Source organism: Prionailurus bengalensis, chromosome B2, assembly GCF_016509475.1.
Source record: "Prionailurus bengalensis isolate Pbe53 chromosome B2, Fcat_Pben_1.1_paternal_pri, whole genome shotgun sequence".
In the NCBI taxonomy this organism is placed as follows: domain Eukaryota; kingdom Metazoa; phylum Chordata; class Mammalia; order Carnivora; family Felidae; genus Prionailurus; species Prionailurus bengalensis.
The window spans coordinates 152,365,153-152,379,574 of NC_057349.1; the positions used below are offsets into that span (position 1 = coordinate 152,365,153).

A 14,422-nucleotide genomic window follows, 5' to 3' on the forward strand; every position below is an offset into this window, starting at 1 on the left:
TGCACAAAGAATAGGTGAAGATATTCTGGCAAGGTGGGTGGACAGTGTACATTTTGTGGTTTGGCTGCATGACGTTTTCTTGAGTGAAGACTCAGCATGAGGGCTGGGGTCCATTAGGGACACAGCCTGGTGCAGGTGGATGCCAGGCTGTAGTTTGGTCAAGTCCCTTAGAAAAATGTTTGCAGATGTCATTTGTGCCGAATGGGAATTCACAAACGTCCCTTCTCCTGTTCAAGAGAAAGGTTAGATTTTTTTTCTCATAGAACAAACATAATTGCAACACTTCAAAGTCCTTGAGAAAGGTCCAACCTTTGCTCCCAATGACTGTGTGCTCAGAGTGGTAGATGTGATGATCAAAGACATTTAGCAATATTGTTGGCAGCAGGACAATGGTCCCATAAAGATGTAAATACACTTAAGAGACCAAAATATGACCATTAATATTAGTATAAAGATGCCAAGTTTGGTTAAGTCTCAGCATATTGTTTGGAAAAGTCACCTGGGCTGCCAAGGAGTTCATACCTAAGCCTCCATCATACACAACTAGAGAAAGGAGAGGAAATTAAACATAAAGCAAGTATAAGGTAGGAAATACTAAAGATTAGAGCAGAAATCAATGAATTTGAAAATGGGAAAATAATAGAGAAAATCTAAGATCAATACAATTGATGAGCTTCTGGATAGTTTGACCAAGAAAAAAAGAGAAGACACAAATTAGAAACAACAGGAATGAAAGAGAGAACATAACTAATGATCCCAAAGGCATTTACATATTAACAATGGAATGCTACAAACAATTCTAAGCCTCTAAATTTGATAACTTAGATGAAATAGACCAATTACTTTTAAACTACCAAAAGTCATTCAAGAAGAACTAGATAGCCTGAATAGCCCTATATCTATTTTAACAATTGAAGTTATGGTTTAAAACCTCCTGTATATTTATCAAAAAATACCAGTTATGCACCATTTGCCACCAAATGGAAGGAACAGGAACACCTTCCAACTCACTTTTTTTCCCATTTCATTTCATTTTATTAATTCCAGTGCATTTAGCATACAATGTAATATTAGTTTCAGGTGTACAATCTAGTGATTCAACACTTCTACACAACACTTGGTACTCATCAGAAGTCGTATGGTATTTATCTCTATCTCACTGACTTATTTTGCTTAGTACAATCCTAGACAAGAAAAACCTCCATACTGTTTTCTAGAGTGACTGCACCAGTTTGCATTCCCACCAACAGTGCACAAGGGTTTCCCTTTCTCCACATCCTCACCAACACCTGTTTCCTGTGTTGTTGATTCTAGCCATTCTGACAGATGTGAGGTGATATCTCATTGTGGTTTTGATTGGTATTTACCTGATGATAAATGATGTTGAGCATCTTTTCATGTGTCTGTTGGCTGTCTGTATGTCTTCTTTGGAAAAATGTCTGTTCATGTCTTCTGCCCATTTTTTTAACTGGATTATTCATTTTGGGGGTATTGAGTTTGATAAGCTCTTTGTATATTTTGAATACTAACCCTTTATCAGATATGTCATTGGCAGATATCTTCTTCCATTCTGTAGGTTGCCTTTTAGCTCCATTGATTGTGTCCTTCACTGTGCAGAAGCTTTTTATTTTGATGAAATCCCAATAGTTTATTTTTGCTTTTGTTTACCTTACCTCAGGAGACATATCTAGAAAGAAGTTGCTATGGTTGATGTCAAAGAGGTTATTGCCTGTGTTCTCCTCTAGGATTTTTATGGTTTCGTGTCTCACATTTAGGTTTTAATCCATTTTGAATTTATTTTTGTGTATGGTGTAAGAAAGTGGCCCAGCCTCAAGAAGTTAAAAATAGAACTACCTCACAATTCACAGTCCAAGTGTCCACTGAATGATGAGTGGATAAAGATGTGGTATATATATACAATAGAATATTACTCAGCCATAAAAATGAAATATTGCCATTTGCAACAACATGATGGAGCTAAGAGAGTATTATGTTAAGTGAAGTAAGTCAGTCAGAGAAACACAAATACCATGTGATTTCACTCATATCTGGAATTTAAGACACCAAACAAATGAGCAAAGGGATAAAAGAGAGAGAGAGAGGCAAACCTAGAGACAGAGTCTCTTAAAAATTTTTAAATATTAATTCCAGTATAGTTAACATTTAGTGTTATATTAGTTTCAGGTGTACAATATAGTGATTCAACAATTCTTTACATCATTACTCAGTTCTTATTATGGTCAATGTACTCTGTTAGCAAATTGATGGTTACCAGAGGGGAGGTGGGTGGGTGGGGATGGGTGAAATAGGTGATGGGGATTAAGGAATGCACTTGTTGTGATGATCACTGGGTGTTATATGGAAGTGTTGAATCAATATATTGTAGACATGAGACGAATATAACACTGTGTGTTAACTAACTGGAATTTAAATAAAAATTTAAAAAAAATAATAAACTTATGTGTAGAAGCAAAACAAAAACCACAAAAAACCCTATATGCTAATGTCAATGGCAGTGTCCTTCATAATAGCTCCAAACTGGAAACAACACAGACATGTTTCTTTCCTTTTTTTCTTTTTTAAGTTTATTTATTTATTTTGAGAGAGACAGAGACAGTGCAAGTGAGGGAGGGGCAGGGAGGGAAGGAGAGAGGGAATCCCAAGCAGGCTCTGTGCTGTCAGCACAGAGCCTCTTGTGGGGTTTGAACCCACAAAACCGTGAAATTATGACCTGAGCAGAACCAAGAGTTGGACGCTCAACAGACTGAGGCACCCAGGCACCCTAACAGAGACATGTTTCAATAGATGGATAGCTTAAACATTCGGTATGTCCATATAATGGAATATTTTCTGCAAATAAAAAAATTTTCTGCAAATTTTCTGCAAACTATTGGCACACACAGCAAATTTTATTTTTCCAGGAAGTTATGCTGAGTGAAGAAAGCCAATCCCCAAAAGTTACATAATCTGATTGTATTTATTACATTCTCACAATGACAAAATATAGAAATGGAAAACAGGCTAGTGACTTTTAGAGGTTAAGGGGGATAAGAGGCTAAAAGGGAGACGGTATGTCTATAAAATGGCAACATGAGGCATCCTTGTTTTGATTAAATGTTCCGTACCTTGGCTGTATCAATGTCAACATCCCACTTGTGACATTATACTATATTTTTGCAAGAGGTTACTATTATTTCTTACAACTACAATACACAATGATCTCAAAATGAAAATTTTAAATCGATATTTAAAAAATCATGGTAGGAGGAAACATCCAGTACCATTAAGTATGATGTTAGCTGTATGCTTTCTTAGCTGTCCTTTATTGAGTTTAAGGGACCTACTTTTTGTTCCTACTTTACTGACAGTTTTTATCTTTTTTTTTTCTCGGTACCACAGACAATATTTAATTAATTAATTAATTAATTAATTATTGTTTTAAGTCTACATCCAAATTAGTTAGCATATAGTGAAACAATGATTTCAGGAGTAGATTCCTTAATGCCCCTTACCCATTTAGCCCATCCCCCCTCCCACAACCCCTGACGGTTTTTATCTTGAATGGACATTGGATCACCCCAAATATTTTTCTTAATCTATAGAGATAGCCATTTAATTTTTCTTATTTTGTTCATATGTGATTGTTTGATTTTCAAATTTAGACCAATCTTTTATCCCAGGAGTGAATCCAATTTCACCATGATGGTTCCTCCCCCCTTTTTATATTGCTGGATTTAATTTGCTAATGTTTAGCTTGAGATTTTTGTGTCTGTGTTCAGATAGACGCCTGTAGTTTCCTTTTTTTGTCTAGTTTCATTTTAAAATTTTTATTTAAATTCCATGGGGTGCCTGCATGGCTCAGTCGGTTAAGCGACTGACTCTTGATTTTGGCTTAGGTCACGATCTCATGGTCGTGAGATCAAGCCTCATGTCTCAGAGCCCCCTTGGGATTCTCTCTGTCCTCTCTCTCTGCCCCTCCCCCCACTAGCATGCGCTCTGTCTCAAAATAAATAAACAAATAAATAAATAAATTCCAGTTAGTTAACATACTGCGTAAAATTAGTTTCAGGTGTACAATGTAGTGATTCAACACTTCCATAAAACAAATGGTGATTGTAACAATAAGTGCACTCCTTAATCCCCACCATTTATTTAACCCATCCCCCTACCCACCTCCCCTCCGGTAACCATCAGTATGTTCTCCATACTTAAGAATCTGTTTCTTGGTTTGCTTTGTTCTCTTTTTTCTCCTCTTTGCTTGTCTGTTTTGTTTCTTAAATTCCACATATCAGTGAAATCATATGGGATTTGTTTTTCTCTGACTGACTTATTTCACTTAGCTTAATACTCTCTAGCTCCGTCTATGTCATTGCAAATGGCAAGATTTTGTTCTTTTGTTGTGTGGCTGAGTAATATTCCAGTGTGTGTGTGTGTGTGTGTGTGTGTGTGTGTGTATGTGTGTGTGTGTGTGTGTGTGTGTGTGTATCTTCTTTATCCATTAATCATTTGGTGGACATAATGTTATCTATAACAGCATATAGATTTCTGTGTGAAAATAATTTTTCATTTCTCTCAGATAAATTCCCAGGAGTGCTACTCCTGAATTATGTGGTAATTGTATTTTAAGGGCTTTTTGAAGAATTGCCAAACTCTTTTCCAAGAGTGACTGTTTCATTTTACATTACAACTAGTTATATTTGAGTGAGAAGTTTCTTATGAAACTTGGTGGCATCCTTGCCAACATTTGGCATTGTCATTTTAAAAATTTTAGTTATTCTGATGGTTGGTCGTTGTAATAATCAGCCTGGCCCTTTTTTTTTTTTTTTTTTTTTTTTTTTTTTATGTTTGCTCTCAGCTTTTAGGCTTCTCTCCTCATTCTTCCCCCTGTGTCTCAACTTTGGGCAAAGTGATAAGAAATCCCAAGTTTTCCTTCCTTTGGCACCAGGAGGAGATTCAAAGCATGGGACCCCTGTTCTCATGTGTAAACCCTCACCCCAGCCACATCCCTACCCATAATAATAATAATAAAAAAGAAATCAGGCCGTTTTCCTTTACATTCATTCATTCCCTAGTCGTTTTGGATCATCTCTGGAGGTTTGTCCTGCTCTCCTCAGAGCCTCATTATGTGAGTAATAACCCTCTTTCTATTTCTTGATCTGTCTGTGGCGTCTCCAGTCTCGACAGATGATTTCAGGAAAAAGTCAAGTGGAGGGATAAGGAAGTCTTGAGACACATAGGTAGGCAGTATTAGACACATTTCAGTGTAAGTGAACTGAATATGGAGTGAGGATTATGGTAATTCTAAGTTTTCCAGTTTCAGTAGAGCACTGGGTCCACCTGCTGGAGGTAAGAGATTGAGAACATGATGGAGGTAATATATAACTTGGCTGTTGGTTTTGATATTTTGAATTTGACCGTATCTACCTTAATGTTTCTTACGTTAGTCAATCTTATAACAAACATAACAACAAAATATAACTAGTGTGAGATAGGTTTTGTTTAGCAGAATTTGTGTGACGTATTTATATATGCTACAAAAACTATAATTTGTAAATATGAGCTATATAATACAATAAACTTTTGGGAAGAATATAATTGCACAGATGCTACTTGTATTCAATGTGCATAGAAAGACAGAAATATTAGAATATATAGATTAAGAATTAATTATTTGAAATAAAATTTCTCATAATATATAAAAACAGTCTTTAGGGGCGCCTGGGGGGCTCAATTGGTTAAGCAAGGGATTCTTGGTTTCGGCTGAGTTCATGGTCTCATGGTTCGTGGGTTTGAGCCCCGCATTGGGCTCTGCTGGCAGCACTGAGCCTGCTTGGCATTCTGTCTCCCTCTCTCTCTGCCCCTCCCCTGCTCTCTCTCAATCTCTCTCTCTCTCTCTCTCTCTCTTTCTCTCTCTCTCTCTCTCAAAAATAAATCAATAAACATAAACAATAAAAAAAAGTCTTCAGAATAGGCCAAATAGTCTCTCATTGGCTGGGATGCTGTTGTCTGGGCAGGAGGAGACCATCCTTCCTCCCGCTGGGATAGTAAAGGAGTAGGTACAGTAGCATCAAGTTGTAAGGTGCTTCTCTTCCTATTGGGTCTGCAAATGATGTAGAATGGTAGAGCTCTCAGAGCTCTCCCTTTTGGCCTCTTGACTCCATTTTAAACAAAGTTTATTTTTATTAATTTCCACAGAATATATGACATTCCCTATCTTCACAAACATTCAATTCTGTTCTTTTTTTTTTTAACGTTTTTTTTATTTTTGAGACAGAGAGAGACAGAGCATGAACGGGGGAGGGGCAGAGAGAGAGGGAGACACAGAATCGGAAACAGGCTCCAGGCTCTGAGCCATTAGCCCAGAGCCCGACGCGGGGCTCAAACTCACGGACCGCGAGATCGTGACCTGGCTGAAGTCGGACGCTTAACCGACTGCGCCACCCAGGCGCCCCTTCAATTCTTTTCTTTAAGAATCTCAGTGATTCCTTGGTTTGGTGTAGCTGAACATTTGCCGATCCTGCAGGAAAACTCCCTGAAACTTGATAATATACTCCTCAGTCAAAGTTACTTTTAATATTTACATTCATAATCAAATTATTTGTCTATAGGATGTGCTGGACTTGGTTTGAAGATCTAAGAGAGACTGAACGACAATGATTTCCAGTGACAGAATTTTTGGGATCTTCTTTATCTTTCAAACTTGTATTGGTTTCATGGGGAATTCTTTGTTATTTACATTATATATGTACACTTTCTTAATTCTTCCTCATAAGAAGAAGCCTGTAGATGTGATTCTAGCCCACTTAACTTTGGCTAATGCCCTGACACTTATATTCAGAGGGGTTCCAAATATAATGTCATCCTTTGGAATTAAGCTGGAGATGAGTGATACTGGATGTAAAACAGTGCTCTATATTCAGAGAGTTACCAGGAGTATTTCTCTGTGCACAACCGCCCTTCAGAGTACCTTTCAGGCAGTGACTATCACTCCAAGTGATCATAAATGGGCCTGGCTCAAGAAGAAAATCTCTACATTCATTCAACCTTCTTTAATTTTCTTCTGGACGATCAACATGGCCATCTATTCCGTGATCATTTTAAAAACTGTGGCCAGCAGGAATACCACTGAAGGTGGAATTGGGTATTACACTGCTTCTTGTAAAAGCAGTGCATATGATCGACAGACGTCATCAATATTTCTAAGTACTGTATTCATTCGAGATTTGTTCTTCCTCTCCCTGATGACATGTAATAGTATCTACATGGTGAATATCCTTTTCAGACACCACAGAAAAGCTCAGCACATTCGCAGTACCATCCAGTCTTCACAAAGCTCTCCTGAAAACAAAGCTACCCATGTTATTCTCATATTGGTGAGCTGCTTTGTTTTCTTTTACTGGACCAACACCTTTTTTACTGTTTATTTAGTTTATTTAGCTAAGAAAAACTATCAACTGGAGAAATTTAGTAACTTTTTTTCCTCATGTTACCCGACCATCTGTTCTTTCTTTCTGATTAAAAATGAAAATAGAATTCCTGGAATACGTATCATGAAAACAAGAATCAGAATCTTTTCTTCCTAAAGAAAAAATTGATTATATGAATACTCCTTAGCACTCTTCTGCACCATAGGAGTCATTTGTATGAGTACAGAGTAACATGCTTATCAATGATATGAGGTACTTAAACAAACTTTTTTTAAATGTGTACTCATTTTTTGAGACACAGAGACAGAGCGTGAGTGGGGTAGAGACAGAGAGAGAGGGAGACAGAGAGTCAGAAGGAAGATCCAGGCTCTGAACTGACAGCACAGAGCCTGACGTGGGGGCTCTAACTCACGGACCGTGAGACCATGACCTGAACCAAAGCCAGACACTTAACCGACTGAGCCACCTGGGTGCCCCAAGGTACTTTTTAAAATGAATATAATTTATCGTCAAATTGGCTTACATACAACACCCAGTGCTCATCCCAACAAGTGCCCTCTCAATGCCCATCACCTATTTTCCCCTCTTCCCATCCCCTATCCACCCTCAGTTTGTTCTCTGCATTTAAGAGTTGACATGAGGTACTTTAATAGTCCCCATTGTAGTGAGTTAACAATCTGAAGAGCTATACTTAAGTTATTGTCAATTTATGAAACATTTTAGACATTAAATGTAAGGTTTAGATTATGATGCCATATATATAAGTTTAAAATTTCATAAAATAACAGTACATATGTGATGTAGAATGTTTTATGACATAGGAAATACTATTTATCATGCAATAAACAGACATCAATAAACCCCCCAAATGACAGAGGTTAACTTTTGGTATAAGCTAACCTTAACTCTAAACAAGATGATGAAATATGTGAAATATGTGTTTATTAAATTGTACTCTATGCTTTTGCATGTCAGAAATATGTCATATTTAGTTTTAAAAATAAACATAATTATTAATATTTGCATATAAATTCAGAAATGTGTTCAAATTTTCAATAGTTTCTTACCTCCATTTAAGATAAAGGAGGAACAGTAAGAAATAAACAAGATCCCAAAACACCTTAGAAGGTTTTTGTTCTCAGAACCACTGAACATATATGTGACTTGAGCTTTTAATTGAAGACAGAAAGAAGAAGGGGGTAAAAAGGTCCACATCCAAGAACTAGGTATCTTCCACAGGTAGAGAAAATAAGAAAGCTTGTCACGGCTACATGCTCAGTTTATGGCATAGTGGAAGAGTGCAGATCAGATGGTTCTGGTGTGTGGTTAGGAATTACGGTGTAGATTCAGGTTTAGGCTTAGGGTCAGAGTCTGGGGTTAGGGGTTTGGGGGCAGGGGCAGGGTCAGGGTTAAGTTTAAACATAACTAGCCCTTTCCCCCTCCTCCATCCCCCTGGGTCTCCAGGGTGCACAGGATTTGCCCAGGGTCACATATTAGTCAGGTGTTGAGCTGGAGTATTGATTTTCTGCCCTTCAGTCCCGGGCTCTAATAGAAGAGTGAAATGTCTACATGGTCACTGACTGATTCAAATCCAACTCAACCCCAGTCAAGCGTTGTGGGGGGCATCAGTGGTCATGTATTGTTCTTTCCACTCTCCCATCTGGGAAGTGCTTCTGGCCCCATTCTTCCTGGGCAGCCTCAGGTTCTGGCACAGAACTGACCCATGAGGGCATTCAGTAGATACGTGTGGATTTATACAGGATTGGGTGCAGGCGTCCATCAGTCCCATGTGCACCCTTCTTGCAGGTTGGTGGGGCCTTGCTGGCACTCTTCACTAGGATGCACCCCAGTTTGCTTATGGATTCATCTTTTGAAGCACATCCTGATTTCTTTATGTTTTTAGCCAGCCACTATAAATAGAGCTGCTAGGCATAACTGCGTGCTAGTTTTTGTCTGGAAACAGTTCTTTAAAGCAGTTGTCCAAATACTAGAATTGTGATTGTTGGATACTAAGGTGAGATTTACTGAGCTTTGAAAAAGCCAAACTGTCTTCCAAAGTGGCTATACATGCATCCCCAGTGTAGTGTTCCTGTCATTCCTCACTCTCCAGCAACTTGTATCCTTTCTTTTTTTTTTTTTTTTTTGAGTTTTGCATTTCTAAAAGGTGTGCAGTCTACCTCACTGTTGTTTAAATTTGTAATTTCCTAATGATAGAGGATGTTGAGGATATTTGTGTATGCTTGTTTACTATCTATACATCTTCTTTGTCCAGTGTCTTCAGATATTTCCCATAGTCAATTAGGTTATTTGTTTTCTTATGGTTAAGTTCTGAGAGGTTTTTTTTCGTACAGTTGAATTTGAAAATATGTTCTCGCAGTTTGTGGATTGTCTTTTAGTTCTCTTTCACAGAGTAGAAGTTTTAATTTCATAAAGTTCACATTATCAAGTTTTTTCTTTTGTGGATTGGTTTTGGTGTGGTGTTAAAACTCATCACCAAACCCAAGATTGTGTTCACTTTCTTTTATGTGTTCTTTTTGCTATATTGAGAGTTGTGAATTTTATTTATTTAAGACATTTTAAGTGTTTATTTATTTTGAGAGAGAGAGAGAGAGAGAGAGAGAGAGAGAGAGAGAGAGAGAGAGAGAGAATGGGGCAGGGTCAGAGACAGAGAGGGAGACACAGAATCTGAAGCAGGCTCCAGGCTCCGAGCTGTCAGCACAGACCCTGACTTGGGGCTTCAATCCACCAACGGTGAGACCATGACCCGAGCTGAAGTCCGGTGCTTAACCGACTGAGCTACCCAGGTGCCCCTGATAGTTGTGTATTTTAAAATTATGTACAATTTTGAGCAGATTTTGGTGTAAGTTGTAGTTTTTCTGTGTATTTCATTTCATTGTATATGCTTTCCAATTAATTGTTCCTTAAGTATTTCTGCAAAAGCCGGGATATTGGACCTCCATTTCAGTTAGAAATCTCCAAAATTTGCTGGGTTCAGCTGGAGCCCTGGGAGAGGGCAGGTGCCCCCACTGAACGAAGCGCACAACATCCTGCACCACCTCCACCGCCCGCAGGGGGCGCCCCAGCCCGCCTCCCTGACACGGGCGGGGCTTGCGTGCTCTGCCGGCCTCTTTTACCTGTGGTGGGAGGAGCCCGGCCTCCTCAGGACCCGCTGTCTGGGATTCCGGGGGACATGGTGCCGCGTCCACAGGGACAAGAACCCGGCCTCCTCAGGACCCGCTGTGGAGACTTCGGGAGGACGAGGGCCCGCGTCCACGCGGACAACAAACCGGTCTCCTCAGGACCCGCCGCGGGAGGAGCAGGTGAGGAGAAAGGGAGGCGGGGTGAGGAGGAGCTTCCGGAGCGGGGACGCTGAGGGGGGCGGTGTTCAGGGGACTCGGCGGGGAAGAGCCCGGCGCGGCTTCGTGCTAGGTGACCCTGTGTCTCCCGCGGGGCTGTGCGCGCGGCTCTTCCCGCTCCGGGTCTTCCCGCTCCGGGCTCCGGGGCCGCGGGGCCGCGCGTCCGTGTTCCTGCTCCGCGCCCCCTCGGTTCCCGCCGCGTCCTCACGCGGTTCGCGGTACCGGAACAGGTGCCCAGGCGGTGCTCGCGCTCCCGCTCCCGCGGCTCTGGCCGCGCGGGGTCTCTCCCGCCTCCGCGTGCGGGTCGGGGTGTCCGTCCCGCGTCTGCGACGGCGTCGTGGGGGGTTCGGTGCGACGGCCCCGGATCTGCAGATCGTCCCGGGCAGGACGGACATGGTCACAGGGTCGGTTTCTCCGCGTCCAGGAGCACAGAGTAGCTTTCCGCCCCCGTGCGTCTTCCTCCGTTTCTGTCCCCAGTGCCCTGTCCTGGGACAGCAGGCCTGCCACCTCCTTGCTCAGATTTCCTCTGGGGCACGTCGTTCCTTCTGCTGCGGTTGTAAATGGGACCGTCTCTTACTTTCTCTTTCCGACGGGTCGTCAGGAGCGTGCAGACGTGCACGTGGTGTGTGTGTGCTGATCTCCAATCCTGCGAGTGTCCTCGTTTATCCTTCCGTTGCCCTTGGAAATCACGCCGCCAGTTATGTTACCAGCAAAAGTGGGTTTATTCAGGAGTAGCGGAGAATTGCCATCCGGGCCCAGCAAGCTGTGGCAGAACCGCGGCCGCGTGGGGAGCACACGGAGAGAAACGCTGTTTCCGGAGAAGAGGAAGTTGGGAGGGTGGTTTTGAAGCGAGGTCCGCAGGAGGAAAGCAGGGCTGCAGGGCGAGGAGGTGCCTCCCGGGCCCGGCTGCAGGCGCGGTGGGTTTCCTGTAGGGGCCGCAGGGCACAGCTTCCCCTGGTGGGGCCTGAGCCTGGGGCTTCTCTCCGCGGAGGGTTCTAATCTTGGGTCTGTAGCCGTGGGTTGTTCCCGAGCCTGACCCTGGGTGGTGGGCTCCCCCTTCCAGCCTCCCCTCCCCACCTGCCCAGTCCACTTCGGTGAGATGTCCCTTCACTGATTTTCGCAGTTCTAACAGCTTATTAGTGGCATCTTGTGGACAACCGGAATTCCAAATCCCACTGCTTCCGCTGCACCCAAGACACGTGGCCACGATAGAACCCTCTCGCGTGCCTGTGGCTCACGGGCTGCCTCCTGCAGGGCACGTGGCCTCCACCGTGGGTGATCTGGGTTTGGGCAGGGCGCGGCCTCCATCACAGGCTTGACGTCATCTCCGCTTCTGTGGTGTGGGGCTGACAAGGTTGTTTGCGGGAGTAAGCTACTCTGTGATTTCAAACGTGCAGTGAACGCGTCACAGCAGCACAAATGCTTGTTATCTGCGCACTGAGATTCCCCAGGCCTTGTTTCTTTACCACATTTGCCACTTCACACAATACTTGGGTGCATTTTACCCCCAAACAGGGACACTCTCCTGAGAAACCACCACAGAACCCCAAATGAAGAAATCCTTGAGGTCTCCACATTGTAACCTAGACCACAGGCCCACTTCAACTGTGTCCACCTGCCCCACGGTCTGAAAGGTGTTTTACATCCTGATCCATTTTATTTTTCTGGAACTTTCCCTTATTTGTGTAACCTGGATGGATTAAAAAAGTTTTCTTTTAATATTTATATTTTGAGACAGAGACAGAGCATGAGCGGGGGAAAGGCAGAGAGAGAGGGAGACACAGAATTCGAACTGTCAGCGCAGAGCCTGATGCGGGGCTCAAACTTGTCAACTGCAAACTTGTCAGATCATGACCTGAGCTGCAGTCAGACGCTCAACTGACTGAGCCACCCAGGAGCCCCAGTAACCTGGATGGATTTAAAGAGCAAGATGGTTCCAATCTGAGTGGCCTTTCCGGAAGGCTTCTGTCACTTAGGATGTTTTCTGTGTTCATCCATGCTGTGACATGTATCAATTCTTCATTCATTTTTTCACCATGATTAGACACAAATAACATTTACAGTTTCGAACATTTCAGGTATACAGGTCTATGGCCATACCGACGTTCACACTGTTGTGTATCATTCTCCAGAACTTTTTCATGTTCCTGGAGGGAAACTCTGTATCTAATGAACCCTAACTCCCCCTGACCCTTTTCCCTTCACCCCTGTAGCCACATTCTACTTGGTGTCCCTGAGTTTGATTTCGCTGGACCTCACATAAGTGGAACCTTATAGTACTTGTCCCTCTGTGGCTGGCTCATTTCACTCAGCATAATAACTGCATGTTGTAACGTGTGTCAGAGTTGCTGTCCTTTTTAAGGCTGAATTGTATTCTGTTGTGTATACACCACATTCTATTTATTCATCTGTCAGTGGTCACTTGGGTTGCTTCCATCTTTTGGCTGTTGTGAAGAATGCTGCTACGAATATGGGAACATGAATGCCTGCTTTAGGGTTTGCTTTCAATTTTTTTAGGGTCTATATGCAGAAGTGGGAAATCTGTGTTAATTTTTGAGGAGCCACTATACTGTTTTCTACAGCTGTACCACTTTATTTTATTCCTTTATATGGAAGAACAATATTGCTGTTTATGGATCAACCCCATTTTGTTTATCCATTCACTCACCAAGGGACATTTGCATGGTTTCTACCTTTTGGCTACTGTGATTAGTGCTTCCATGTATGGTTGTGAACATGCTATTTTTTTTTAAATAACTGTTGTCAATTCTTTGGGATATACATCTAGGAGTAGAATTGTTGAGCCATACAGTAGTTCTGTTTTTTTCTTTTTCTTTTTTCTTTCTGATGAAATGCCAAAGTGTTTTACATAGAGGCTGTACCAATTTACATTTCCACAAGCAAGGTTTGAAGTTTCCAGTTTCTCAACATCTTTGCCAACATTTGTTATTTTGTAGTTTTCCTGATTATAGCAATTTTAGTGTGTGTAAAAAGGTATCTAACTATGTTTTATTATTTTTTTAGTTTATTTTTGAGAGAGAGCTAGGGAGAGAAAACAGGGGAGGGGCAGAGAGAGAGAGAGAGAGAGAGAGAGAGAGAGAGGAAGAGAGAGAATCCCAACCAGGCTCCACTCTGTCAGTGCAGAGCCCATTCCAGGGTGAAACTCATGAACCGTGAGATCATGGCCTGAGCGGAAATCAAGACTCAGATGCTTAACCTACTGAGCCACCCATGTGCCCCTTTAACTGTGATTTAAATCTTCATTTCCATAAGGACTAATGATGTTTAACATTTTTTCATGTGCTATTCACCATTTGTATGATTTCTCTGTAGAAGGGTATATCCAAGTCCTTTGTCCATTTTAAAAATTGGGTTGTCTTTTTGTTGATGAGTTGTACAAGTTCTATACATATTCTGTATAACAGATTCTTATCAGATAAATAATGTGCAAATGTTTCCTTCCATTCTGGGGGCTGCATTTTCTTTTTCAGGATAGAATCTTTTATGTATTAAAGGTTTTTAATTTTGAGGAAATTAAATTTATCTATTTTTTCTTTCCTTGCTTGTGCTTTGCTGTCAGATCTAAGAGCATTGCTAAATCCAAGGCTCTGAAGATTTATCTACATTTATTTCTTCTAG

The 14,422-nt window shown here is 41.6% G+C and overlaps 1 protein-coding gene across 1 annotated transcript; it reads left to right on the top strand.

Moving 5' to 3' along the window:
* Positions 1 to 6,491: 6,491 nt before the first annotated feature.
* LOC122490212 (vomeronasal type-1 receptor 3-like) lies at positions 6,492 to 7,761 on the top strand. Its single transcript, XM_043592826.1, has one exon. It carries the CDS (start codon positions 6,654 to 6,656, stop codon positions 7,581 to 7,583), a length of 930 nt encoding a protein of 309 aa, XP_043448761.1. The 5' UTR covers positions 6,492 to 6,653; the 3' UTR covers positions 7,584 to 7,761.
* The last annotated feature ends 6,661 nt before the right edge of the window (positions 7,762 to 14,422 follow it).